This window comes from Molothrus aeneus, chromosome 4 (genome assembly GCF_037042795.1).
Source record: "Molothrus aeneus isolate 106 chromosome 4, BPBGC_Maene_1.0, whole genome shotgun sequence".
NCBI classification, from domain to species: domain Eukaryota; kingdom Metazoa; phylum Chordata; class Aves; order Passeriformes; family Icteridae; genus Molothrus; species Molothrus aeneus.
Window position 1 is genome coordinate 51,400,952 of NC_089649.1, and position 24,356 is coordinate 51,425,307.

The 24,356-nt window shown below is 37.7% G+C and overlaps 1 protein-coding gene across 2 annotated transcripts; it reads left to right on the plus strand.

Moving 5' to 3' along the window:
- Positions 1-1,580: 1,580 nt before the first annotated feature.
- RELL1 (RELT like 1) lies at positions 1,581-23,646 on the plus strand. 2 transcript variants are annotated; one of them, XM_066548515.1, is made up of 7 exons: positions 1,581-1,713; positions 10,796-11,035; positions 12,774-12,845; positions 14,139-14,196; positions 16,768-17,007; positions 17,667-17,840; positions 21,167-23,646. In XM_066548515.1, the coding sequence occupies exons 1-6, from the start codon at positions 1,626-1,628 to the stop codon at positions 17,836-17,838; spliced, it is 870 nt and encodes a 289-aa protein (XP_066404612.1). In that variant the 5' UTR covers positions 1,581-1,625; the 3' UTR covers positions 17,839-17,840; positions 21,167-23,646. The 2 variants fall into 2 exon arrangements, with proteins under 2 accessions (XP_066404612.1, XP_066404611.1); XM_066548514.1 differs by lacking the exon at positions 21,167-23,646 and adding an exon at positions 18,348-18,428.
- The last annotated feature ends 710 nt before the right edge of the window (positions 23,647-24,356 follow it).

Consider the following 24,356-nt stretch of genomic DNA (forward strand, 5'->3'; position numbering starts at 1 on the left):
TTTCATGAAGAGGTATTTCCAACTATAAACATCTCAGATACTGAATCACCCTCATCTTTTAATACTTGCATTTCTGAAAAAAAATTGCATAAAAGATAGTGGCTACAGTCAGTACCATGAATAGAGCTGACAGTCAAGCACAGAGGAAAAGGCTTAAAACTTTTATTATTTCCAGAGCACTTATTTTTTTTTCTATTGCAGAAATGTACTATTTTTCAGAACATAATTTTCTGCATATTTTTTTTTACTAGAAAAGGAGACTGAGAGGTAGTGAGGGGAGGAGATATCAATAGGGGTGATTGTCCCAGACAGGAAGCTGGCAGTCTGGTATTCTGAGGTAGGTATCTGTGGATAGGTCCAGTTGGAACAGATGTTTTTGCATCTGGTACCAACACTGTGTGCAGAAATAAGAGTACTTCTGCACACAATGTTGGTACCAGATGAAAAAAAAATTCAAAAATGTCTTTATAATTATTGCAATATTGTATCTTAAATGAGTGGAGTTTACTTTAGGTATTCAAAATCAGTAATAGCAAGTAAATAAATTATTTAGGTTAGAATAATTTTGAGTACTCTATTTGGAAGTACTGGGAAGCTATAGTTACCTCTGCCTTGTACAAGAATAAATCTTTAGTTTCATGCCACGTCGGTAGGAAAGTCCAGCTGTGGCTGCTGAAATACAAAGTGGGCCAAGCTCTAAGCAGGAGAGTTAGTTTACCAGAGTATAAAATTAAGCTCAAGTTTAGCAGTGAAGATTTAAGGAATAAAGTATGAATTTCAGGCCTGGTGCATGGGAAGAGGTAACAGAGTGAGTGGAAGCAATGCCCTACATGCTAAGGGGCAGTGAATCCAGGGCCACATTTAGTTTCTGAATTCTTGCATGTCCTGGTGATAACGCTGCTGTGGTGGCTACAATTTCCACAAGGCCCCGTGGCTCCTCGCTGCCCTGCCTCACAGTGAGTATCCTCCATGCAGGAAACAGGCTCCACGCTGGTGCAGATTGCTCCTGACACAGCCCTGGCACACAGAAGCTGCCGGCACAACAAGCACGGCCCCTGAGGCAGCGGCGGCAGAGAAGCCTTCCCTGGCCACAGCTGACACCCACAGGGAGACACACCCAAACCTGTCCGGGCGAGAGGCTGCCCCGTGGGCAGTTCCATGAGGGTGGCCCTGCACTCACCCCAGGCACTCGGGAGCCATTGTGGCACAAGACCAATGCCGTGCAAACGGGTCAAGGAATTACCTCGGGTCCTTTAGGACACGATGCCCCGCGCCCATCTTGCCCCCTCGCTGCACCCCAGCGTTGCGGTTGCTGGGCTCAGGAAACCACGTTTGAGGGCTGTAATACTAAACTTATGTCTGGGGCGCCTTCGGGTAAGCCCCACAGGAATGTACAACAAAGGCCTGCGCCCCCCGCTAAGGTTGGCACCGCCACCCAGGCTCAGCGCTTCCCCACGGCAGCTCCAGCAGGGCGGGCGCTGCGGGGCAGCACCGCCCCGGGCCGGCGGCCCCGCGCAGGCGCCGTGCGGGCAGGGCGCGCCCCGCCGCCGCTGGGCCGGGCCGGGCAGGGTAGGGCGGTAACGGCCCCGCTGCCAGCGCGCAGCAGCGCGGGCAAAGCGTCGGGGATGGCTCCGGCGGCGACCGGCGGGATTCCGCCGACTGCGCCATCGCTGGGCCTGATGGCTGACGGGCTGGGCAACAGCTCCGCTCTCGGTGGGTCGCTGCGGCCTCGGTCCTTCGCCGCGGTGGGACGCTTCAGTCCGCGACCCCCTCGTTCCCCGCCGGCGGCCCTTGTACCGCTGCGCGGGCTGTGAACTCGCCGGGCAGTACGGCCTCACTCGCCGCTAGGATGTCTAGGCTGACCCCGCTGCTTCTGCCGGGGCCCGACGCGGTTTCCTCGGGGTCCCCGGCTTTCGAGTCCCTGCGGGGAACGAGGGAGGAGAGCGGCAAGGCAGGGGCGCGTCCCCCTCCGCCCTAGCCCCGGGCAGCCCCGGGCAGCGGGCTGGAAGAGGTCAGAGCTCCGCGGCGGCAGCGGCTGAAGTTTCTCCGGCCTGTCAGCGCAGCGCGGCGGGGGCGCTCGGGGCGGGCGCCGCCGGGTCCCGCTCGGGCGGGCTGCGATGCCCTCAGCGATCGTGCGGTGCTTATGTCGCGATAGCCCGGCGTGCTGATGTAGGGGGTTATGGCCAGGAGTGGCGAGGGGAAAAAAAAAACAACCAAAAAACTATAATGAGCTGTACGAGCTCGAGTCGGACAACTCCTCCGTAGATGATTCACTTTGACTGGGATCGGATGGCTCTTAAGATTGAAGTGCATTAAAGAATTGTTTCTATTTTATACTCACTTGTGAGGTTAAGTTTGGCTTAGCGTTTAGGTTTTGGAAATGAAAAGTTGACTGTAACCCTTGAGAACTCTGAAGAGCACTTGCACACATACAATCACTAGAGGAAGTTAGTTTAAAATGACATTTTCTTTGTTTATGTCTAACCACAACTGTTATGCTACTAATAATCTCAAAATGAAACCAAATTCGTTGCCGGTGTAGTCTTAGTCTGAAGTGCTTGCTTTTTTTTTTTTTTTTTAATGCATTGTCTGTGATGCTCAAACGCTTGTATTAAAAATTGATGCTCATTTCCACTTTCAGCTTGATCAGCTGTATTACCTTCTGGTGGTATGACATCAGTAAGAGTATACCAGCTTGTTTGAGAGTAAACTTTCAACTTAGTGGAAACAGTTAAGATGGCCATACTTACTAGCAAAGAATAAATCCAGAAGTGTTTCTTGTCTTTCTGGCATTCCTTTTGTATATTTGTATATTACTTGGTGCAGGCAGGCTTGGTCAGAAGGGTTTGAGATATCTGCTGCGTGCTGTTTATTTTCTGAAAGCAAGAGGAATGGAAGGCTTGTCATCCAGTGCTTCGGGAGAGTGGAAAGAAATAAGTACCACTATGCACCTTGAATTTCAGATTTATGTTGCCTTGTAGCTGCTGTCTGAGGACCTGAGGTTTTCTATGTAAACTATGAGGAGAAGTTGTGGATTTTTCTTCTCTTCTTGATCATGACTATATATATATATTTTTTTTTTAACATATAAAAATATAAAAACTAGTTTGCTCTTTGGCTGTTACTTCGGGGAATTGCTGCATGTTGATACATGCTATAATTACTATACAGTTTACCTGCTAGTGGTATCTTGAAGAGGCTGTAAACAGATGTTTTAGTAAACGAAAGGATGTGTGTATGTAGGTTTATACTGACTTTTTACAAATGTTTATACTCAGGATTGCTTTATTGAACTTGAAGGTGGGTGGAGAACTTTTGGTATGCTATGTGCTTTTGTAGGATTTAATAACTACAGCAATTTACTAGGGTTTTGTAGGATTTAATAACTACAGCAGCAATAGTATGTATATCTAGCTAAAGAAGATTGTTCTTATGCAGGCTAAAACTTGGCAAGTCTAGCAAGAGATGCAAAAAGCTGTGAAAGAATTTTCTTCTCAGAATTTTACAAATGCTTTCTGCCAATGTATCTGCTGTATCTCAAGATCACAGTATACCTCTTCACATAGGAGATACTTTGGTTTGGGTTAAAAATGATTTTTGATTTCTGTAAACTAGTAAGGACTGTTGTTAGCATGCATAAATTCATTGATACAATATGCTTGGTGGCATTGATTTAGTGCTACTCACTAGATGCTGATTGTGCTTGTGAATTTAACCAATGATATGCAATAGTACTAAATAGCTCATGTGTCCAGGAAGAATTTTATTTCATTGCTTTTTAATGGCCATACTGGTGAAATGTGCTTTATTAGATGTACTGTAGCTGTTTGCAGAGTGTTGTATTTGAAAACTGAAGTTTGAGGAACAATTTTCCAACAGATATGCAAATGTAAAGCCCCAGTTCTGTGTATTTTTGCTGTAGGAGCTATATGCTGCTCAAGTAGTGACCAAAGCAATTACACCATAAGCACTGCAATTTAGTACTGGTAAACAGTGAACCATAAGCTTTTTGTGTCTGTATGTGTTAATGCAGCATTATCAATCACATACTGTGTAGCACAAAGAACAGGCTAAATCTTACTTCCCTTTATATTTAAATTTTTCCCTTTCTCAACAGGACAAAACTGCTCTATATACTGTTAATTTTTTTTTCTCACAGAATTCTAAATAATGTCAGATGCCTTCATGGTGTGGTGACTGATGGTTGACTAGGTTTGGTCTTCCCTGTTGGTTCTTAAGCTCTCTCTGGCTGTGAGAGAATTGCAATGCTTATTGCAATTATTTCAGCACTCAAAATCATCGAGTCTTATATGCATTATACAGTGATACTTTTAGCTACATTTTTTTTTTGCTGTGAGTAGGACCCACCTTACATAGCAGGTACCTCATTTCTGAATCCCCACCCTACCCTGAGGCTTTCAGAGAAACCAGTCTAAAACTTTCTGCAGAAATTTACTGCATGTGTTGATAGGGTGTATAATTCAGAAGAAATTAGCATTAGTAAAGAACTTCCTGCAAAATTTGCCTACAGTCAAAATTTTTGTAGTGACTTTGGTGAGCCAGAGATTTTGTCTCTAATGTAAGAACTCTTAGCAGGCTGTGGCCTGAGTCACTCTGAAAAGCTCGGTGTTTTATGGTTGTGAGCACAAGGTTGGTACCATGGATGCTGTTGGGTGTCTCACGTCGTGCCTGAGACTTGCTGCCTGGGGCTTACTGTTGGTGTTCACTAAGTAGGTGCATTTAGAATGAGCTTTAAGGAAACTTGGCTGGTCCTTCTGCTCACTTTCTTGAGATACTGCTTTTGACAAATCTGATGAAGGCTTTGAAGTTTGTTCCTAACAGAAATTCTTAATCAGCCCTGTAACCTCTAAGGCAGTTGGCAGTGTGTTATTAGTTGTCAGTATGTTCCTTCATCATGTGGCTTCCTTTTTGTCATCTCACTTCCTGCTTATTTCACTTCTGGTTGTAGGTTCTGATTACTACAAGGAAGCCAGAAGTTAAGCGGAATTCACAAATGTGTTGAATGTTCTTCTTCGATGATAGGTGGCTTTCCTTTGTTATTCACTTTAAGCATATTCCCTGATGTACAATTTCCTTGAACAATAGACAAAGCAAGTGGTAGAGAATAGGTTTTCTTCACTTGAGAGGTTTTTTTCTCTAGAAAATATTTAAACTTTTTTCAACCTCTTCTTTACTGACTTTTCCAGTGTGTCTGCTCTCTTCTGTAGCTACCACCTGACTAGTAAGGCAGAGAAGCCCTAATGTTTCCTCATTATTTTTTTGTGTTTGTGTTTTGGGCAGTGGTATATTTTGTCTTGTGATTGAAATTGCTAGTAATTTCATCTGCTTAGTTTTGCAAAAGCAGTTTGACTGTAGTGTCCAGAATAGATAAATACTATTTGAATCAGATAGCTCGTAAAAAGTGTATTTATTTTGAAGTTGCATCAAACTCTTCTTGTTAAGTTTACTATCAGTAAAATAAAGACATGTATTAAATGAATACATGATTACCATCAGAGTAAATGATTTACCTAAATGATTTCCCTGCTAAGCACCTGAATTAAGAATCTAAAAAACTTAAATGTGACTTGATAATAGAAACCTCTACTGCAGCTCTAATAAAATGTTGTATCTCTGAGTAAGTTGAAGGTACTGAATGAAAGTATACAATGGATTTAGAACTTCTTTTCTTTTAAGGAAATATCCACCACTTCTGAAATGCTAGGAGATACAATCTGGCATTGAATTAACTTCACTAAAACTCAACTTTAAAAGTAAAGTTAGTTTCTTAAATTCTTGAGATTGAGGTATTTAGTGTGTGTTTAGGAAATTTAGCTAATAAACAAGGAGTTTTTATTTTTATGCCTGAATTTAAGAGCATGTAATTTAACATAAAGAAGTTTTACCCTAAATGATACTGTAAAATGAATGCTGTAAATGAACGAGCACATCCAGATGGAGCAATCTGATCTAGTGAAGGTGTCCTAGCCAATGGTGGCAGGGTTGGGATTACATAGTCCTTAAAGTCCTTTCCAAATCATTCCATGATCCATCCACCTTTGATATCTGTCCTGGAGGTAGGAAGTGTTGTTAGTATTTAATTTAGTTGAAAATACACTTCCTGTAGAGCCAGGAGAGGATGACTACATATCATCATCAGGTATCTTTTCCTTGCAGGGGGAGCTGGGTTCACAGGCTGCCTGACCATTTCTCTTTGTGCCATTGCCTCAGAAAGCTTAAGCAATGTTTTTAGCAGCAGTGTGTAGGTCTGTGGGATGATTTGATCCACAAGTGATCCAGGTACAAAAGAAAGGAAAAGACAAAGCACCAGAAAAGCTCCCAAAAGAGCCAGCCCCCCCCCCCCCCCCACTGCAAACAATATTCTCTTTATTCTCTTTGAGTATTTTGAACCCTAAGTGATGGTCCTTTTTTCTGCTGCTGGGTAGACTGGCCCATTAATGGTGAGGAGGAGGGAGAGAAACGTCGATGCTGATATTGCTACTGAGGCATTGTTTTCCAGTTGTGCTTAGCTGAGATGTTTGAGCAGATCATGTGCCATACCATATTTCAGTTGCGTTGGACTTAAATAGGTTGTATGTGATCATATTTAGTTTGTTTAAATATTAATTAACATTAAGGCCAACAATAGTTTGTTTCTGTATACTGTGAGATTGATATCTGTGTTTCATTTTCATTCCTAAAAGCAGGGAATATGATCCTGTTACTCCTTAAACTTAATGGACAAGAAGATAGTGAATATATATGTACCTATTTTTAGCAGGTAGATTGCTCAAATAACCAATTCATAACAAGTAAACAAACCTTTTTAAAAGGCATGCCATAAAAGGTAAATGGCATGGGGATAATGGGCAAAATCCAGAGTAACTAAAGAGGATTTTTTACCAGTAGAGCAGAGAGAAGATTACGTTGTTGGTTATGGGCCACTTTCTCTAAATTAAACAATACAAAAACAAGTGGAATGTGCTTGAAGTAATCAGATGGGTGTAGATTCTACTTAGATTTAGTATAGGAGATTTAGAAAATCTGCATTATTTTAATGCTGAGTTGTATACTGCTAATATAAGAACTAAACTGTTTTGATCTTGGTTATTAAAATGACTTGTTTTTTCAAGGATCTGAGTTGTACTTTAGGCAAGATAGGATTAAGATTAAATATTTCTAGAAATTTCTCATGTGCTTTATGAAAAAATTGTCTATGCCATGTTAAAACTGCAATTGAATGAAGCATGAAATATTTTTCCAGTTATCTGCTAGCTTTTTCCCTCTTATATTCTGTTTCCTGAAGGTGCTGCAATTTGTCTTGAGCAATTGCTGAGGTGGAAGAACACTACCAAAGTATCTGAGTAACAGTGATTAGAACCAAAAGACTTGTCTAAGGTTGACTATCTTTATATTTTACTACTTAGGTAAGGATGAAGTAAGGGCAGGCAACATTCAACTTCAGTACTTGGCATATATTATTTTTTAAAGCAAATGAGTACATGGGATCTGAATTAGTAGCATGAGTGCAATTTATTATTTTCAGTTTAAACATTACTAAGTGTGCTGAATAGCACTTCTAAATAATTTCATTTAGATCACATCCTCAAGTGTTGCATGTGTAGACTAGTATACAATGACTGGTGTATAAAAATGCCAGGACAGCAAAGCGCTGAAACAAATCAGTTCTTTATGAATTGACTCAAGTCAAGGAAGATTGCTATGGCCTGATGAAAACCTTTGAGAAGCAGCATCATGCATCACGAGACTGAGGTGAACTGTCAGCAGTCTGACAGAAGTGTAATGTGCCTCTGGGGAAAGGGAATGGGGAATGCACAATGAATGATGGAGCTGTGACTTGGCACATAAAATGTGCTGCCTGTTTAGGTCCTCAGGGCTTGGCTTTGCATTATGGCATAACTGCTGAGGGTTTTGAGGGCAGACTGTGTAGGGTGTTTGATAATGAAAGCTGAGTGCTTTGCTTTGCTTGTAAGGTTATCTCAGTAATCCAGTTAAAAACTATTTTTAGGATTACAGTCTGTCAGGAGCACAGTGACTGGGGTAGCAGAGAACTGAATGGGAAGGGACCTCTGAAAACCACTTTGGATCTGGAAGAATTGCAGTGAACCATGACGTGGAAAGCCAGAGGCATGGACCTCTAGCCATGTTATAAGGCCCCCTTGCTCTCTGTGTTTGGTGGGAATTTCCTGCCATGGTTATGGAGAAAATAGATACTTGTTTGGGCAATCCATGGCACTCTTGCCACAAAGAGAGGCAGAAAACCCAAAGTTGAGTTGGATAAATTTTATGACCCTTCCACAAAATGGCTTGACTAGCAAGTGGATGTTGATAGAAGGGAGGTGTTTCCCATTCATTCTTAAAATCAATACTGTGCAACAAAATCCAAAGTATCTGCGTGTTGTGTTGTCTTAGATTTGAACAGGAAAGGTGCTTATTTATTAATACCCTTAGGAGCTTGTGTTGTATACTGTTTCAGTTGTATTTCCTAGATTCTGAGATGTTGTAGTCATCCAAGTAAAACTTTTCTGGTGTGATGGTTTTCTCCTGCCTCGAAAGTAAATGAAACTACTTTAGTTGATTAACTGGGATACTTTGTGGCTGTTGCTACCTGATGAGTTAGAAAAAAAAATATTTTGGCATATTAAAGCATGAATTATAAATTCTTAGAATGCAAGTAAACTGTGTGTAAGATCAGCCTTCTCAATTACATGACTGTATCCCTTACCCTTTCCTGTCTTCTGTTTCCTTGCAGTATAAAACAACTGCAATCTTGAAGTGTTAAATTGTAGGTATTTTTCAGTTGTCCTACTCAGGCATACGTTAGAGCTTCGAAGGTTACACATTGGTAAATTCTGCACACAGTCATCTGTAGGATTGCTGCCCTCTTAAAAGTGAATAGCTTTCTCTTTTGATTTTGGGAACAAACTAGACCATCTGGTTTTGTCCAAACCAAATATCCTCATATTCTGCTTAACTTTTAGTTTTGAGATCTGTTCAGTAATTTGTTTGCACTTCTTTCAGTTTGGCTGCATTTCTGCTATTTCCTAGGAAATTATTTTAGCAAAATTCTTAATACATCTTTTTTTTTGTTGTTGCTAACTGGGGTTTATCAGTTGTTATTTCAAGTAATTTCCATTGTTTTCACTTTGAGCAAGTTTTGTGTATTGCATGCTACCCAACTGTCAATTTGAGACTGTTCTGAAAAATTCAGAAATGTTTTAAAATAAAAGGTTTACTGTTTCTAGAGGAATAAAGAAAACTAGGGTAAGTACCAAACTTCTCTTTGCTGTCTGTTGCCTTACTGGTGTTTCTCAAATGCAATGTAGTTATGCAGCCAGTGCAGGAGATGTTTGTGGAATAATGCTCTTTCTGCAAATTTTTGGAGGCTTCCTCTTTTCTTTTTTGTTTGTTTGTTTTGTTTTGTTTTGTTTTTGAAAGGAAAGGATTATAATTCTAGACATTTGTGTTGTGAAAGTGTCCCTGTCATGTAAATGGTTTTCTGCTGACTTCTATTCTTCAGTGAGTTTGATGAATGGAAAAATTGTGAATTTCCTTGTCCATTTCAATACAAGTAGATGGGAAATAGATGGATAAAAAAATGAACACGTTCTGGTTGTCATTATTTCCTACTCAAAAAAAAATTGTTTTCTGCTGGAGTGGAGGAGAAGAATAGAAGGTAGAAATGCATGTTGGGGATAGTAATATGTAAGTCTTTATTACATGGGGTGGGGAATGTGTATAAGCTCTAAGGGTTTGCAAAGGTTTTGAGTATGCAACGTGTAATTTTGGATTTATCTGAGCTGTTTACCTTTTTATACTTTGATATGGGAGAAGGTACTGTGTTCTTAGTTTCTTTGTGTATATTGGACTTAAAAGTGTGTTACTATTGAAGAGATTGTTCAGAGATGTGGAATGTTCATTATCTGGATGGAGCTTATGTGCAAAACCTGATCTAATCAGTGCTGCTTTTAGCAGCACTTGGACTGATGAATTTCAAGTTTCCCTTCTAATGTAAATATTCTATACTTTTGATAGGTCAGAATCCCAGTTTATAACATAGAGTTTACATCTGTGAAATTCAGAACTTAAATGAAACAAAAGTGCTTAAATGTGGGTATAGTGTGTGACAATGCTTCAACTTAAATTCTTTGCAAGCAAAAAGAATTCCTTCATGTCAAGTTTAAATACAAAATGATTTCCAGATCTCAGACAAACAATGAGTCCACCTTATTCTGATGAGTAGGGGGTGGATGCTCTTTTGAGAATTTCCACTGTCAAAAGAAAAGTAAAAATCAAGGCTATTTCTTTCACACCTGATAATTTTTCTATGCAAGGGTCAATATTAAATCCTGTATTTACTCTCATATTAGGGAAGGATCCAAATTTTATTGGTAATTTTGCATGAACTCCTGGACTGGAGGAATATTATAGCATTTTCCTTGCTGATGTGAACAAGGAGCAATGGTAGTGTTATTCTTCTGTGAACCACGTGAGCCCTTTATTTGAGATCACAAGCCTGTCAGGCTTGTATGGTTGGTTCTTCACTGTTATATTGAAGAAATATCACACAGGTTTTTTGAGTGTTAGGTGTTTGTAATTGTTTGGTGAAGAGGGAATATTTGCTGTTTCTGGTGTAAGTTGTCAGCCAGTAGAGTATGTGTTTTCCTCTTCACTGCGGAGGGTACTGTGGAGATTTGGTCATGCTTGTAATTTTCTGAATTTTTTCAAGTGATTTACAGTGTATAGTGATACATTTATTTATTGATTTACATAGATGGAGAGGTTCCATGGGTTTTGTCAAGCCATGGCTTACAGACAACTACTTTGACAACTAAAATGGATGGCAATGATGGCAAGCCTGAACACCTAGAGTATATTGCCTTTGCTTTGGTTCCTGTTTTCTTCATCATGGGTCTCTTGGGGATCCTTATCTGCCATATCCTTAAGAAAAAAGGATACCGTTGTACAACAGAAGCTGAAGAACTAGAAGAAGAAAAAATTGACGAAAAAATAGGTAATCAAGTCTAATAAACAAATTCCTATTTCTCTACATTGCAACTACTATGAAATAATTTATTGTAAGACTTCTGTCATTTCTGTGTCTATATTTGACATCAAAGCAGTATTAAGAATAATATTTTTGTTACTACATGTCACTTGGGGTTTGATCTCTGCCAGTCAAATCCAGGCATGTTCCGCTTTTCCCATGCGAGTCTGCTAACATTAAGTAAGAGCCTAGAGAGGGATCAAAGTATCCCTATATTTGTTTGCAACTCCACAGATGGAGTCACCAGATCATTTTTCTGCATTTTACATGCTGTTAACAACAAAGTATTGTTGTACATGGTGCTAGCTGAGAAATGGCAAAAAGCTTCCATTTAAAGCCTAAAATCTTAGTTTTATGTTTTGCGATCTTGATTTGTTCCTGTTGTGCTGTCATTCACTTCTCCCCTCTCTTTATAAAACCAAGCCTTTGGACTGAATATCTTTATTCTGTTTTATGTAATGCGACTTATAATTTTTCCTTAAAGATGCCTTTTTTTTAATCCTAACATTTGTTCATTTGTACCCTTGTTTTTATTGTTCCTTTTTCCCATTTATTCTTACTTGGGGAAAAAAAGGGTGTTACCAGGTGGGAAGGGCTATAACATGGTATAGCATTTGTAAAATGTAAGTAAGAACAAAAGTCACTTGTAAATATCCTCTTCCTTTCTCCCAATTAATTTCATTCAGTAGGTTCATAATGAGTGCAAATTACAGTGGCTCTGTGGTAAGGGTAGACCCATGTGGTGCAGTAATGATGTGTCAGTGTGTTCTTAGGCATTAGCTGGGGCAGCTGTGCAGTGAGTGGAGCTATCTGATCTGATGGTTCCCCTGGGTGGAACAGGGGAGTGGTAATGAAATGGGGACATCCCCCATGTCTCAGTGGCAGGAAGGAGCTGTCTCTAAGTTACATTGCAAAGTTGCAGGTATTAAGATGAAGCATGGGTACAGAGGTGGGGAAGCTCCTAATTTACTACATAAAAGAAGAATTTAGAGTCTAGCCTATCAAACTTGCCTCAATCCCATTTTTTTAAATAAAGCATTATAACAATTATTAGGGAAGGGCACAGTTTTGCCTCTTCATTGTTTTAGTTCCCCAATTGATCTTCACTCTTTGCTGATTATTCTAGGGGGGGTTTTAATATTGCTAATGGGTGCATTCTGTTACAAAAGTTTTCAGTTTTTTTTTTTTAATTGTTATGTCCTTGAAGATGTGAAAATTGAATCTTAAATTGAATCTTCTTAAAAAAATCTTCTTAAATTGAATCCCCCTCATAATAAAAGTGGATAGTACCTGCTTTAGAATAGTAGTTTGAGACAGTTTTGTTTTGGTTTGGTTTTTTTCCCCTTCCTGTTGTTAGGATTAGAAATGCTGCTCTCTTATTTGTCTCCTCCTTACTAGCTGGAGAAGGAATTTTGAAGTATGTTTATGAAAACACTGAGCTTAATTAGTTCTCAGCTGAATTTGTTTGGGCTACTGTAGAGATGATAAACCTGTGTTCATAGTTTTTACTGAATAAGGATGATAAAGTCCTACCTAAGCTTTCCCTCCAAGTGACAAAAAATCTCGCCTCTTTTTTGAAATGTAGTTTCTTCTGGTTTGTGTTCAGTTTTGGTTGTGACTGTCTTATCATTATTTATTTTTAAAGTAGTTCAGTTCTTGATTCATAAGGCCAAGATACTGACAACATATTTATTTCTTTGCACAGAAATGAATGAAACTATACATGAGAATAGTGACACTGTGGGACAAATTGTTAACTACATCATGAAAAATGAAGGTACAGTATTGAAGTTACTGCCATTGAAGTTAGCAGCCCTTGTGATGGTGTTCTATAACAAATATGTTTTTTTGGATAGTCTGACGGATGGTATGTTCACGTGCTTTCATTTAATAACCAATTCATTCTTAGCTCTTTGAAATTGTCTTTACAAGGCAGTAACTTCAAGGACAGTAGGGAAGTTTCTTGCTTACTTGAAAATTGTTTTGTATGGTAAATTCAGGTCATGCATTTCCATAAATTTTAACTGTTTAGGTATTTGGGTCTTTTTGGTTCAGCCTTTTGCTTTGTGAAGTAAAAGCTCAATGTTGCTTTCTTAGTGGCAGTGTTTAAAGCCTGTGGAAACTTTTATGTTTTGACTAGATTTAACTTCGTGTCCTGAAGTGATTCTTGCAGCTCTTGTCTGGTGAGAGGCTTGTGCATAACTGAGACAGTATATAGCACTAATGGGTATTTATATAGCACTAATGGGTGGTTTGGTATATAGCACTAATGTTGAATTCTGTACGTGTTATCTGCATTTGTCTGCAAAGTAAAGGATAAGATGTGACTGAGAAAACAAAATCATAGCCAAGCACCCCATGGAATGCTTGGTTAGTTCAGAATGTATTTGCCCAATAGAAGAAATGTTTAGGAGACTGGATATTTTTATAGGACAAGAGCAGTCAGCCTTTTGATTTTACATTTGTATAAATCAGAGTTCTGACCATTGAACTTGCTTTGAGTTACCTCTGAATTAGTCCTCTGGAAAAGCAATGATTTTGAGTTTGCATGTGGGGATTTTTGGATTTTGTTGTTTGGGGATTTTTTCTGTTGTTCAGGGTTTTTTTCAGACTATTAGTGCTTTGATCTTGTGTATTTTTCCTTGAGATTGGGATTAGGTAATTCATATGTTTTGATAGGAAATGAGCAATTGATAGTTCTTGGCTGATAATGAATTTTCATTTTGTGGGGCTCACTTAAACTGATGTTTTTAATCTGAAGTTGAGTTAAACATGTGAGGTGATTCAGAGATTTTGTTTGAGAGTTTTGTGCAGATGGCTGTGTTTCATGGCTTGCATTGGGGTGGAGCTTTGAGTGCAATATGAACTGCAATTTTAGTAGTTCATGTTAAGGTTACCCATAGAATTATATTAACATTTTTTTCTGCAGTTTTCTTTTGTGCTTTTTTGGAGATGCATAATGCAGTCTTCTTTCTTTTAAATGAAATATCTTTGAGGAACTTTAATTTTGTTTTTTTTCCTAAAGTTAGAACCGTTCACTTTTGAAGAGTTCTGTTTATTCTCATTGCAGCAAATGCTGATGTGTTAAAGGCCATGGTAGCAGATAGCAGTGTCTTTGAACCTGAAAGGTAATTACTCCTCATTTTAATGCATGTTCTCTGAGGCAACTAAAAGCATATGCTTTCAAAGGACTTTGTTTCCTGAACTCTTCTAAGACTACATCGCTTGCTTGAGTTACCAGCTAAGAGAATAATACTTTGATTTTTCCATTGTGTTTGAGTCCTTAAATTGTCACATATACCCTGGGTTAGTGACTGGCTCTTCTGGTTATGTGTTCTAGGTGCATGATACAGTTTTTCTGCATTTTGGTCTAAAAATTACAGATGCTGCAAATACTGGTTTACTTTGGGGTGGAGTTACCTACAAGGTGGCTTAGTCCAAAGCTACTGTGGCTTCAAAGAACAGAACAGCACTCATTTCATTTGTATAGGTGCTAACTTACAAGAGACATCTTCTTCTGTGTCTGCTTTTGGTTTACTTTTTTCTTTATAATTGTAGCAATAGACATTGGTTGACCTACCTGTTAGGATTTTTCACTGCACAGGTAATTATTTAGAGAAAGCATCTCTGCCTTAGATGCATTGTATGTGTAAAAAAACTTGTAGATGCACCATATGTGTAAAAGTGCTTGTATTTGTACATTTGTACACTTTTACCTATGTCTAGACTCTCAATACTCTTTGTATATAACTTCATATTCAAGGCAGAGGAGATGGAAGTAGTATTGTGTGACCTATAAAAGGAGTATATAGTTTCAGCAAAATGAAGAGTTGAGTATAGAACCATTAAACACCTGTTCTCATGGTGAGAGGCTTGGTTATTGAAATGACCCCTGAATTTCCAAAGGGATTTCTCCTCAAGTATAGATACTTTTAAATGCCTGTGGTTCTGTAGAGATATTTATTTGAATTTTTTGCATAGTCATGTGTAATGTTATCTTGGGCATTTTATACTATAGTTTCAGTGGTGAATTAAAATATGAAGAGTAAGGAGGAGAGAAAATGATTGCTCTTACAGAATCTGACAGATCCTGAACCTTTTGTAATCAAGTAGAAATCCTCTGTATTTCTTTGCAAGTTCAGTGCACTATGAAACTTCCTAATAATAGAAAGAGTTATGGCTGAGTAAAATCTACCCTTCTCTCAGTCGAAGCCATTAGTTCTGTCTTTGCTTCAGGTATTGAACTGCTTTTATTTTCCTTAATAGCATTTTCTTATTTATTTGTAGACCATTAAATATTTCTTGCCAATATTTTTATTTTGGATATGAGCATCCAAGTAACTCCCAGTCTTCTCTGGCATGTTTTACTTCTTTAATTTGTTCTTTCTGTTCTCCTTTGGAGTCTCTGCAGTTTGTTTGTATTTCTTGAAATAACATTTGTAAACCTGCATGGTAGGATCAGATCTGGCATGATTAATGCTGAGTATTGTAAATTTAGGTTCACAGGTTATACTTCTGTTATTTCCACTGTTTTGTCCTTTTTAAGCAAGAATGTTGTTTATGATTCATGTTCTACTCATGATCCTCTTTTTCTGAAGAATGGTCATCTGTCTGATTGCTTTTTGGTCTAGGTTTGGGTAAAGGCTTTCTGCTAAAACACTGAGAATTTATGTTGTCCTTACTGCAATACATCCTGTATTTTTAGTAAGATTTGTGTATGTGTGAAAGTCTTTCATATATGTGTTCTCTTCTCATCATTCTAATTTGTTATCTTGACCTCTGCAGTTGCTATGGGTTACCCAAAGTCTGTGGGTACTTTAGCTATTCTTCTGTTCTGTTACCCAGTGAACTATTTAAAGCACTGAATATAACCAGGATCAAAACCCCCCACATTTAGTATGACTTTGCAGTTTCACAGCAACTACAGATATATTACATTCTGTATGTGTTTTTAATTTTTTTTTACAAGGTGCTGCCGTACAGTTATTTCACCTTTCATGAGCTCTGGTCTGCTGTGTTACAAGACAGTGTTAAAATTGATGCTAAAGTCCAAGAAAAGTACAACTGGTTTCTATCAATGCTATCTGTTTGTTTTTCTGCTTTTGAGGAAAATCGGATTGATTCTATTAGTTAATCTCAAATGCCTTTTGGAGGTTGTACTGCTTTTTCTTTCTAGGTACTTAAAATTTTATTTTTTCCCTTGAAACTGGATGATGTTGTTTCCTCTTGTCATTGTGGTACACATTTTAGTTTTGCCTCCTTTCAGTATTGTGGTTCTGTGCTCTTCTTCTTGGAGTTCCTTGAGATCCTGTAACAATTCTGAAATACTTTCTATAGTTTTCCCAGGCAGTTCTTTTGTGAGTGTAATCAGCTTATTAAATGTCTCCTTCAATATAAGTTCATGTAACCTATTCTCTTCTATTTAGGCTGACTATTTTCCCCCTCTTTTTTTTTCTTGTCTTTTGTGTTAGTTACCTTAACCACATGACTGCAGCTGAATCAGTTTGTGAAAGTGATTCCAATTGCAAAAATATAATATTGGAGGGAACTGTAAGCTGGACATCCTCACAAATATATGTTTCCTGTAAAAACTGGTTATTCACTAGACATAACTGAAGGTTGGATTTCATCCTTTTTCCTTTTTAAGAAATCGTATTTTATAGTAAACATAAATTTTCTTTATTTCTTTTTTTCTGCAGCCCATTATCTCCTACCTCTCCTGAGAGTCCAGTGAGTCCAGGGACTCCTTTGTCACCAGGTGTTGTTCCATTCAGACACAACTGCAAAGCCCATCACTTCCATACTGTTGGAGGAGTGGTGGAAAAGGATGTTTGTACTCGCTGTAGTCACAAACGATGGCACCTTATAAAGCCAGCTCAAAAATCTAAAGAGAACAGAAGAAGTCGTATTGGAGAAGTTACAGTCCTTTCTGTGGGAAGGTAAGGCTTGGGTCATTTTGTTGTATACTTCTCTTGGAATGCTGCAGTGACCAGTGTTGGATCATATATCCACTAATTCTGCTCTGTTTGTAAGATTGGTGATTTTTTTCTTTTTATAACCCTGTTACTATTAGGCTGAAGTTATTTCTGGAAGAAGTAAATGTGATTTTCATTTTTTTTTTCAAGAACTACATAGAAAGATGGAGATTTGCTGTGGGTGTAAATTTAAGGCTCTTGCTCATTTGATACAGGCTAAAAGAAACAAGAATTGCACACTAATAAATTTCTCTGAATTTGGTATTTCTCATGTAAGTGTGAGGGTATAGAAACCACTTCATTCTATTTGTTATTTTTAATTCTTACCTTATATTGTACTTGTCTTAGAAAATCACTATTCTAAGAAGTGGTATGCAATCTGTGGATTCTGCTTCAAAACACAATTCCCTGAGAAAGTGTGATTCAGCAGTAGTGAGAACTAGAAAGACCTGTAGGTGATAGGAAGCAAGATGCTCTGAAGCGAAGCAGTGTCCATGTAGGTGCCTGCTCTGACATCTTGTTCTGGGGACCTGGAAATTTGTTTCTGCCTATGGTATTGCTCCTGAGAATGATCTAACTCATCTGTGGGGAAATACAAGTGCACTTTCTTTTGCTCACCTCAGATTTCGAGTCACAAAAGTGGATCACAAGTCCAACTCGAAGGAGCGGAAGAGCCTGATGTCCGTTACTGGCGTGGAGAGCGTCAACGGGGAGATGCCAGCGAAACAGGACATGAGCGAAGCGCCCGCCACGCCTGCCAAACAGGACGTGCAAGAGAGGAGGAGCTCAGAGTAAAGGCAGGTATCAAACATCTGAACATTTGGAACTCATACTGGAGGTGTTATGTTGTGAAATATGTGAAGGTAATCAGCACAGTTGAAAATGCATCAGTTCTGTCTGAAAACTCAACTTTCAATTTCAAAATTCTCTACACAAGTCTGCAAAAATTCTATGTGGTCACTCAGTTAATGATAAGTTAAGAAAGGCTTTTTTTATCCACCAAATTCTTATCGAATTGTTTATTCAGATTTTGTAATTAGGTGTTGAAATAACTTTTGTGGGTGTGGCATCACTAGTCCAACAGATAAAATGTCTGCATATTAATTTTTTGGCAAGAAAAAAATTTTGGCAATGGCTCAGATTTAGTGGCAATGTACTTATTGTCCAAAACAAACAAGTGCTGCTGACAGTGTTATCACTGGGATAACTACAGTTATTCAATAACTATAGCGGCTTCCTTATGCTTGCTGTTTTGTACTGCATGCTTGTATGAGATGATTGCTTACTAGATACTTCTCTGATAGATCTGTGGAGCTTTGACTAATAGCAGTGGAGTCACATGAAACTGCTGATCTCACAGGGATCTAACTAAGCCTGGCGGTTGGGGTTTTCTTGTGAGTCATTAAACTTCAGTGAATTGCTTGAGTTACTCTATTGAGCATGTGAAAAACATGCACAGCATGGTTTTGAAATTAAATCCTCACTGTGTTGGTTTTTTTCTTTTCACAGTTTAGAATGTTAGGGGAAAAAAAACCCTGGAAGTTAATATGGTTTGCCTCTATTTGATGATATGCTGATGGATAATATGAAGGGGAAAGGTGATTTTAAACAAATGTGATTCAAAATTCAGACTTGACCCTTGAGTAAGAAAGGCTCTGGGGTGACATAGTAAAGGTGCTGGACTTGAAGAAAGTGAACAAAATGCACAGTGCCAAACTCTGGATGCTGAGAGAGAGGATTAAATGATGCTGTCAAACTATTGGTTACATCAAATGGAAGAGGGAAATGCACAAGAGAAAATTTGGTCTGTTTAGAAAAGCAGTGAGACTCAAATGCCCTTGCATATTTTGAGGTTAAAGTAGAGAGCTCTTATGCAGTGGGATACTTCCAACCCTTAGTGGCAGCACAGGTTTGACTGTTGAACTAAACAAAATGGATTTGTCTGGCCTCTATGCCTCATCACTGAATTACACCCAGGTTTTTGGAAACATTGCTGTAGAGGAAAGGAGACTTGGAGATGTGGTATGCTTTCAAATAATAAAAAAGTTACGGAGGGTAATGAGGTTTGTTTTTTTTTTTTCCCCCAGTAAATATGAAGACAGTGGTAGGCTAAATTGCAAGGAGGGGGAGCTCAGGTTTCAAAAATTAGGAAATTGGAATAAGCATCTTTATTGCTGGACATTTATAAGACCAAACTTGTCTATGCCAGTGTTTTGCCTTTTGATCTGTAGCACATTTTGGCAAATCACAGGTGCCTAGTGCTGCTGTTTCACTGTTGCACTGAAATCTGTGAAGGATCTACAGATGTCAGTGAAAGGGAAACAGTACTCTTATTTTCTGATTCAGAATGATGTCCTTGTGCTCAAAGTATTTTTATGTTGATGTGATTCCTATTTCTTCCCTTTTTAAAAATCAGTATCAGCTAAATGCAATAGGAGATAACGTCTTCCTTCACTAGACTGGCATTTCCATGCCCAGCTAATTGTTTTGTTAATTCTGTGACTATTTTTATTTCTTTTCTGTATCTCTAGTGGGAGATACAGAAATCTCACCAGATTGTTCATAATATGATTTTTTTTCTAATATCTTGTGCTTAAAGAGAAGATAACAAGCTAGTTATCTTCTCTTTAAGCACAAGAAATAGAAAGAATAGGGCATATATGAAAATAAATTCCAGTTCACTTTGATTAAAAAACCCCATCATTTTGAAATCACTCAAAATGTTATGTAGTCCATTTTTCTCTCTTATTTGTTCTTTCCTCTCCTAAACAGGAAAGCTGTTCCCTGTAATTACCTAAAAGTTCTATAAATTTAAACCATTACTACTTTAATTTAAAAATAAGCTGTTCTCTAGAGAAATATGATAGTAAAGCTGTAAAAAAATTGTCCATCTATGGCAGCTTTTTATTGTTAGAACCTCCCCTTAGGATTAAAGTTTTGCTTCTTCTGAAAACAAATGTTCTAATAGCAAAGAAATGGTTCAGCAGAATATTTTAATGGTCTCTCTAGTCCAACAGAGCTATTTTGTAAATCATCTGGGAAACTAGCCAGGTCTGTTTGATTTGCACTACAAAAAAGAAACAGATCTTGCTTGAAAAAGGTTCCCTAGCATGGTTCTAGATCAGTTTTTGTCTACTGTCATGAGAAGCTGTTCACATGTAAACAGGTAGTAGTTAGACCTTTACTTCAGCTACTTACTTCAGACTTCTAATAAATTATTGTAGCCCAATTTACTGAAACTGAATAGATAAACTGCATTTAAGACTTGTGTCTCTAGTCAGTTCATTTCTGATGAAAGTTTATACTTTGGGGGAATTTGACTCAGATCTTCAGATGCAGAGGAAGAAGGCAGACATAAATGTGTGTTTAACTGCTTCTAGAAAAGTTATTTCTGTCATTCAGAGGCTTTTTTTTCTGTCATTCAGAGGATTTGTGGCTGACTTTAACCACTGTTACTGAGAGTTCCTGTATGAGATGGAATTCCTGACTGGGACAGTACCTGGATGAAATAGCATTGCTGACTGCCTGTATTTACTGTCGCTCTCAAGTCCAGGGTTTTTTTTCCCTAAACTGATGTGTTCTGAAGCGACCTCTTCAGTGTTTCAGCTTATCTAGTGTCTTGCTGGCTGTATCATTGAAAGTTGTGGCATGTCTTCTCTATGTCTTCAAGGTTCATGTTCTCAGCAGACTCCATTTCTTCAGTTAATACATTTCAAATATGCTTAATGGCACATAAAGAGTGGTAGATACACAGCTGATAATTGAAGTCAAAACTTTGAGTTGAGCTCTTGGAAATCCATTTTAAGCTACTGGGTATAAACAGAGACTGGTACTGGTACACTGAAGCTATGTAACATTTTCCATTTGTAGTGCTTAACGTTGTGGTGTGATTTGTCAGTTGGTCCATGTGTTTGTCCATGCATTTCAAGAGTACTAGCTCAATTTTTAGTTCCTCTTTATGATTTCACATGCTAAACTTGGAATGCATGGCAACTACTTCATGCAATTGTGGCTTTTTTTTTTTCCATTTCAGAGCACCTGCTAACTTTTTAATTGGTGTGTCCATCCTAAAACTAATTTTGCTATTTAGGTTTATTTTTAGAACTGTTTTCTTCTCTTACAGGTGGAACTTTTAGAAGAAGATTGTCTGCAAGCACTTTGGAGAAAACTGAAAACTCCCAAGAGATGCATACTATTTTAAGAAATGTATTTATGGCAATGTAGTATTTTAAAAGTTCTGTGATGTCATTCCTGCAAGGTTAAACACTTAATGGTTTTTGACCAGTAAAATAGTGAGATTTAGACACTTAAATACTGTTGAGCTGTGTGGACATCATAATGAATGGCTTCATCTTGGAAAGAAAACATACGTGAAAGTTTTTGGACAGGAAAGGTAAAAGCTTTATCAAGTCTTAAACTTTTTTAAGACAAGCATTTATGAGCTCAGTATAAAGAGTTATACAATTACCTCATGGATAAACTGCATTCACCCCAGTGGTCCATCTGGATTTTTCTTCTGTTCTGCCCACTCCAAAATTGACAAGCGTTTGCTGAAGATAAAAGCCAGTCTTTGAAAGATGAAAATATTCTTTTAATCTAACTGCTTGTAGCCAAGTAAAACCTACAAGGAAATAATTGTCAGCCAAATCTGTATGTGTGCCTTCAGTACATAAACCCAACTCTGTGCAGGGTCCCTCACAGTAGAGACTGGTTCAGTTATATGCAGATGTTAAATGAAATTGTTGTTCCCCAGACCCATATCTCTCTCTTACTACTTGACACAGGCTGAAGAGCATCTTTTTGTATGCAGTTGGATGAACTCTTGGTGAGGTTACTTTTCTCATTGCCTTGTGTTCTCCTGTTTTCTTGTAACTGCTCACTCATATTTGAAGAGTGCCTAATAGTTTTGCTTTTCTTTTCTTGTTCTTACCCACAGGTTCCTTATTAAGTTAAGGCAACATATTTCAAGCTTTAGATAAAGATATGGAATATTGGGCATTAAAAAAATTTATGGAATATATACTAAAGTGCTTCAGAGTGGCTTTATTGGACTGAGGGTAGTTGTATTCATTGGCAAAAAAATCTTAAGCCAGTGTTACTCCTTTCATATTTTAAGTGTGGCTTAATGCTAAAATTACCATGGTATTCTCCTATTAATTTTCTGTATCTACTTATGATCTCAGCTTTGTCCCGTTACTTATTCTGGGGAGAGAAATCTCTAATACTTCAGCAAGCTTTTCTGTGTAACAGAAAATCATATCATTTGTTCTGAGTGCCTAAGAATATAAGCTCTAATATAATGCTTTTTAGTAGAGATTGCACTATATTCTGAGAACTATAACTTAATCTGCTTTATGAACTCAAGGAAAATCAGTGTATGTTTTTGAAATGGATTTATTTTAAATTGATACCTTCAGTCTTTTTAAACAGGAGCTCTAAATTGTGTTTCTTCTTCATATCTGAGAATTGTGTTTCTTCATTGATTTATGTATGCAGTGTTAACAATCAGTGCCTACAAAATTACTCTTCTTGCTTGTGTATTCGTTACTCTCATGTCTTGCCAGGAAACATCAAGTTTTTTCACTCTTGCTGCAAGTATGTGCTGCTGATGGTCTTCCTTCTGTGTGTATCCACAAGATACTGACTGGTCCTATCAATGTGTGCTTTTCAGCGATGCTATATTTGCCAAAAAACCCACCACTACCCACGCAAACATTGAAAATAATAAATGTTTTATTGTTGTTCTTTTGAAAATGGATATTTTTAGAAATAATTGTCTGTCCTTGAGAACTCAGAATATCTGTTTGACTGGGACTCTAACTTCAATGTTTAGCACTGCTCCCTGCTTCCATAAATTTAAAATCAGCTTCTGAAAACTCTTCAATATTTAAGTACAACATGAACAGCAACCTCATTTTACAGGCGCACATTAAGCTTCACATGATTATTTGTGTGAAGAATATTTCTAGAAGATATAATTAGTATTGGTTGTAGTAATAAGCTTTCAATTTCCAAGAGATTGATAGCTATGAGTATAAAAATGTATACTGGGAAAAGGGAGCATTTGAGAAAACAGCAGTTTTCAAATAATTTCCAGAAAGAAGATACAAAGTTACAGACTGTCCCCAAAGCTTTTTCTAAAAAATGGGCAGTTTGTCTTGATACTGTATTTTCATGCATGATGGGTTAGTATGGCAAATAAATGGCAAAAGGATGTAAGAAAGTTTAAATGGTAATATGTATTTTTTTTACTTATTTTAAAAGTAGTTTCTATTTTGATTCCATTGAAAATACATAGAATAAAAGGGATGGAAAGATGTTGGGTATGTAAAATATTGTTTACCTGTATAAAGTAATTATGTAAGGTATTATGAGACTTGATAGTGCAAGAATTGAATTTATACATTGCTACCTAAGCAAGAGAGGATTTAGAAACTGTGCCTGTTTCATTGCCTTTAACACTACACTGCTGTTGTAGGGGTATGCATATTGCCATATTAGCCTGCTTTTCTTAAATTTGCTTATGAAATGTATTTTTAACAAAATAGTTTATATACAACTTTTATACTACAAAGCAGTAAATAAAAAAATACTGATTCTTAAGCTTGCTTCTGACTTCCTTTAGCCTTCAGTGATTGAGTGAAATTTAATTTTTGCACCATCTAAATGTAAAATGCAATCTTTTTGCCTCTAAGTTTTTGTTTATGGAGGTAGTGAGAATGTTGGTTTATAGTGTGATGTACTTCAGAGCAGTAATCTTTTCTTCAGAAAGGACAATTGCAAATACTACTTTAGTTTCATATTTAAACGAGAAAGACAGAAATCTGTGCTTTAACCCATACTGGTGTCTTAGATTTAAAATATCAAAATTTTTAACTTTCTATTATATTTGATGCAGAGCTTTTAAAAATACTCAACATTATTCTTAATTTTTTCATAAGGTAGGGAATGAAAAGCCACAAATGACAGGAAGCTCTTTGCAGTTGTTTCCTCTCAGCCTGTGTCCGTCTGTGATACTACAATGCTTAATTTGTTACATTATGTTCTCACAGATGACTGTAATCTGTAAAGGACATTAAAAATGGGTTTTGCTGTATGAATAGTTTGAAGGAGCCTTGAAGCAAGTTGTGGCTAGCTGAGATGGGATTATCAGTGTACAATCCTGTTTACGGGTTTGGGTTTTTTTATTATTTCAGTGCTCCTAGCAGTGTCACATAGGGTCTGTTTTGAATTTCAGAGGTTGATAAACAGCTGTGTTTTATATTGAGAATGCTAAAAAAAGAAAAAAAAAAAAATTTAAAAGTCCTTCCAGA